The following is a 4,686-nucleotide window of genomic DNA, read 5'->3' as shown; positions in this document are numbered from 1 at the left end:
TTAATACTTTTTTAAAGGCGTAGATTTTTTAATAAATACCTTTACAAGGTGTATATATTTAAAAATATTATTAGATTTTGTTTAAATATTTTTTAAAAGATCTCCTAGGCATAGATTTTTTAATAACTATTTTTTTACGGAGATTACTATTATTTACATAAAGGCACAATTCACAATTAACAACTCTCTACCACTCCGCTCAGACATTTTCTAACACCCTCTTAAAGAATTACTGTTGCCCACAATAGGCATATCAATATTTGTCTTATCATTATTAATTAAAATGTAAAAATGTGTATAAATACATACATATGTACATATGTATGTATGTAGTATATCTAAAAACACAGCAAATGTGCGATAAACCTTTTCACAATACCAGCAACAATAACAACAGTAACTATTATAGCCAAAATACCTCTATCGGCTAGTAGTCTAATTTTGCCGTCTAACAAATCAGTTGTTAAGCAACGACTCGTCTATACCGAACTGTTAAGCGTCAAGATTTTTTTGAACAGCATGTCTCTCTGGACTTTGGCAATTGGTTTCATTTGTATTTTGTATATATTTCGTTTACGGAAACATTTTAAAATTTTAGCATTTTTTGCACCAAAATTGCGAACGATCGATGGTACGTCGGTAGAACATTTGGTACCCACATTACCGGGTCAAACAATATTTGGTAATACATTTGATACAGCTGGTTTGGATTTTGGTAAGTTGTTATTGTAATCTTTGTTATCTAATAAGACAAAAAAAAAGAGTTATACACATACATACGAGGTGTGTTGGAAAAGTAAAGGTGATCACAAATCATGGATCGTTCGATTTTGAGTTTTAATTTTTTAAGAATTAAATCATTTTTATTTTCATTTTTGGCAGTTCAAACGTTTAAATATCTTCGCAAAAATGCCGCCCTAATGAAACAAAGCTATGTCCAATATATTATGGGCAAAACTATTCTCAATGTTATCGATGCTGAAATGGCTGAAATGATTTTTACCAACACGAAATTGATTACCAAAGGATTTGTCTATGGGTTTTTGAAACAAGCTTTGGGCGATGGCCTACTAATATCCACTGGCGAGAAATGGCATAGCAGACGCAAAATGTTGACACCGGCTTTTCATTTTAACATTTTGGGACAATTTCAGGAGATTTTTATGTAAGTCGGAAGGATGTTAATAAGGTTAATATTGTGAAATTAAAACAAAGTATTTTTTTGAATTTCAGTGAAGAAAGTCAAAAATTTATTAACTATATGGAAAATTTGGATTCAAATGTTTTGCTGCTGGATGAAATAATACCAAAATTTACATTGAACGTTGTGTGTGGTAAGTTGAAGAAGATTTGTTAAAAAGTTATTCATGAAAAATATTTATTCGGCCTATAAGCCGAAAAATCAACGGTTTTTGAACCCTTGACAAATATTTTTAAAAAATACATCCTTTTTTTGACCCTTGAAAATATATTTTCTTTTTTAGAAACTGCTCTGGGTGTTAAATTAGATGAATGCCTTGATGGTGATGAATATCGTCGTAGTTTCAGTGTTTTCGAAGAGTGCTTCAATAGACGTGTCAATAATCCCCATTTGATGAACGAAACGGTCTACAAGGCCATCGAAGAATATAAATATTTGCCAGCTTTAAAAATTGCTCATGATTTCTCCAGCAATATAATACAAAAGAGAAGAGAACAATTTGCCAAAGAGCAGGAGGCAAGTCAAATACAGGCTGAAGATGAACAAAGGTATAACACATTAAAAAAATTATTATTACAAAAAAAAGTAATAATCAATCCCCATCTCTCTTAGTTTCCGGAAGCAACGCTATGCCATGTTAGATACTCTGCTGTATGCCGAAAAAGATGGTCTCATCGATCATGCCGGCATTTGTGAAGAAGTTGATACCTTTATGTTTGAGGGTTATGACACCACATCGATGAGTTTGATATTTTGTTTAATGAATCTTTCGCTATATCCCAAAATGCAAGAACGTTGCTATCAAGAAATCCTCAATAGCCTTGATGGTGATTTAGAAAAAGTGGATATTTCCGCATTAAGTAAATTAAAATATCTGGAATGTTTTATGAAAGAATCAATGCGTCTATATTCCACTGTACCGATAATTATGCGTGAAGCTGTGGAAGAAACTGAACTACCGAACGGTTTAATATTACCCGCCAATTCATATGTGACTGTGCACATATTCGATTTACATCGTAATCCAAGACATTTTGAAAATCCCGAAGATTTTAATCCGGATCGATTTTTACCTGAAAATTCGGTGGGTCGTCATCCATATGCATTTGCACCATTTAGTGCGGGGCAGAGGAATTGTATAGGTATGTCACGTTTTGGAAATCTGATTATATTTTAATACTTATTTGTTGTTGTTTTCTATATTTACAGGTCAAAAATTCGCCATGAATGAAATGAAAACATTACTCGTCCATATTATTAAGAATTATAAGTTGTTACCTTTAGTAGATCCAAGTGCATTTGATTTTAAATCTGGTATTATTATTCGAACTAAGAATGAGGTTAAGGTGAAATTTATTAAGAGACAATAAATGAAGATTTTAAAAATATTAAAATTATTTAATTCCACGACTTGTTTTGATAATGGAAACACTATTTTTTAAAAAAATCCTTGACTATTTGGCCCTTGTCAAAATATTAATCGGACGGGAGCGACTATATGCTACCCTTCTGAACCGATTTCAACAAAACTTGACACATGTTAGGCTATACAAACTTCAGTATGCGGTGCAAAATTTTGTGCCACTCGGCCTAAGTTTTGGTCTTTGGTGCACCAGTTACTTAAAATCGGAAGAAAATATATATGGCAGCTATATCCAATTCTGAACCGATTTCGATAAAACTTGACACACGTTCTGTTATAGTAAATTTAATATTTTGTGTCAATCGGCTTAACTTTGGGGCTTTGGTGCACCATTTACATAAAATCGGTCTGAACCGCTTTTCAGGAAACTTAGCACACATCATTCTAGACTCAATTTAGTGCGCTATGCCAAATTTCGTGCAAATCGAAAGAAATGTAGGAGCTTTGGTGCATCATTTACTTAAAATCGCAAGAAAATATATATGAGTGCTATATCCAAATCTGAACCGATTTCAACGAAACTTTAGACAAAGTAGTTTCTAACATTAAATCGAAAGAAATGTAGGGGCTTTGGTGCAATAATTCACATATATAGACCTATATCTGTAAAAATATATTTTTTTAATAAATCACACATATTAGACCCCTGTAAAAATATTTTTTTAAAATAATATTCAAAAACCCCACACAGGATTTGATCCTTTCAAAAAAATATTTTTTTATTTATTTAATGTATTCACTCCAAATATTATAAAAAATCCCCTCCCCTAAGTTGCACCCTTACTAAAACTACAGCTCTGCCCTAATATTTAGAAAACCTGCAACGGTAAAAGTACTTTGCCACAATTAGAATAGTCTGCCTTCTGAGTTGGTGCAACTGCACCAGCAGCAAAGTGCTAATTGGCTGCTAGTCAAAACTCTGTTTGTGATCCATTTAAAGTCTAAACCCATTTGGCGGAAACAATTTAGTTGCAATTAACCATTCAACATGTTCAAATGTATTATTTGCAAACAATTTGTGTTGTTGGTATATTTGCTTGCAATGCTCTTCGTTGTCGGCGATACAAGTTTAATGCGGCAAAAACGTTTCTTGATATTTCCTCGTCAAGCACCCACCAGACATCAGGTTGGTATTTCATCATTTCATCAGCAGGATGAAAATATATATTTTTTTTATTTTTCAGTTCATTGGCGGCATTGGTATACCAGCCGACTTGGCCTATGAATCCCTGACAATTGGTTATGTCCTGAAGGCCATGTATTGGCTGCCGTTCAATGAGACTCACTTTCGTGAAAATCCCTATTTCCCCGAATACAAAGATGGTTTTTATAATTTAAATACCAGTGCATATATATCGCAGCGTAGCAGACGTTCTACCCTACGTTGGGATATTTATGATATTTTGAGTGAACGTTTTGATAGGTATGTATGTATACTGGGTATAATATTTAAAAATCAAATTCTAAATTATTATTTCAATATATATTCTAAGTTATGGTTATCGGGGTCAGGAATGCGTAATGAAGGCCATATGTGAGGCAAATGCCTTAACATTTGTAAGGCACTACGATGTTTTCAGTGAACTGATGCACATACTCTTCAGGTGAACATGAATCTCCATCAAAAAGAAAATAAAATGCATTTCTCATAACAAATTGAATTGTAATCTTTACACACACACATACATATATGGTTAATTTCATTACAGCCCTTCTACATCGCATGACATGGAAACCGATTTAAGTCAAAATTACTTGGAGGCTGAAAAACTAGGATCCTCAAGCGGTGATTGTACAATATACGAATGCAATTTTTCTATAATGGAATTAATATCAAAAATATTTAAAATAAATTGATAAATTTTAAAGGGAATTTTTACAAAACTCGATATTTTTGGTGATTGAATTTTTGAAAAAAAGACTGGTAGGTACTCGAATAATTTAATAATAAACTATTTTTAAAATTTCCACACTATGAAAAACATTTATTAACCAGTAAGGAAAGTTCAAAAATCGGACGGGGTCGACTATATAAAATCAGACGAAATCTAGTACACTGTGC

The 4,686-nt window shown here is 32.5% G+C and overlaps 2 protein-coding genes across 2 annotated transcripts; both read left to right on the top strand.

The window, feature by feature from the left end:
• Positions 1-519: 519 nt before the first annotated feature.
• On the top strand, positions 520-2,571 carry LOC133338504 (cytochrome P450 4p1-like). Its single transcript, XM_061546672.1, has 6 exons — positions 520-715; positions 883-1,165; positions 1,234-1,334; positions 1,485-1,749; positions 1,814-2,343; positions 2,411-2,571. Exons 1-6 carry the CDS (start codon positions 520-522, stop codon positions 2,569-2,571), a joined length of 1,536 nt encoding a protein of 511 aa, XP_061402656.1.
• Positions 2,572-3,666: 1,095 nt separating this feature from the next.
• On the top strand, positions 3,667-4,481 carry LOC133338498 (uncharacterized). Its single transcript, XM_061546665.1, has 4 exons — positions 3,667-3,750; positions 3,809-4,047; positions 4,118-4,228; positions 4,334-4,481. Exons 1-4 carry the CDS (start codon positions 3,667-3,669, stop codon positions 4,479-4,481), a joined length of 582 nt encoding a protein of 193 aa, XP_061402649.1.
• Positions 4,482-4,686: the final 205 nt, after the last annotated feature.

This window comes from Musca vetustissima, unplaced genomic scaffold (assembly GCF_032173495.1).
Source record: "Musca vetustissima isolate MV318-11 ecotype Yass unplaced genomic scaffold, APGP_CSIRO_Mvet_v1 utg40789, whole genome shotgun sequence".
Lineage (NCBI taxonomy): Eukaryota > Metazoa > Arthropoda > Insecta > Diptera > Muscidae > Musca > Musca vetustissima.
The sequence above is the reverse complement of the archived record's forward strand: the minus strand, read 5'-3'. Positions and strand labels throughout refer to the sequence as shown.

Bases quoted from the DNA above. Each gene is read 5' to 3' on its own strand.
- LOC133338498 (XM_061546665.1), top strand. From the start codon at position 3,667: ATGCTCTTCGTTGTCGGCGATACAAGTTTAATGCGGCAAAAACGTTTC. The intron at 3,751-3,808 runs GTTGGTATTTCA...TTTATTTTTCAG, and splicing joins AAGCACCCACCAGACATCAG to TTCATTGGCGGCATTGGTAT. The intron at 4,048-4,117 runs GTATGTATGTAT...ATATATTCTAAG, and splicing joins TTGAGTGAACGTTTTGATAG to TTATGGTTATCGGGGTCAGG.
- LOC133338504 (XM_061546672.1), top strand. From the start codon at position 520: ATGTCTCTCTGGACTTTGGCAATTGGTTTCATTTGTATTTTGTATATA. The intron at 1,166-1,233 runs GTAAGTCGGAAG...TTTGAATTTCAG, and splicing joins CAATTTCAGGAGATTTTTAT to TGAAGAAAGTCAAAAATTTA. The intron at 2,344-2,410 runs GTATGTCACGTT...CTATATTTACAG, and splicing joins GGGGCAGAGGAATTGTATAG to GTCAAAAATTCGCCATGAAT.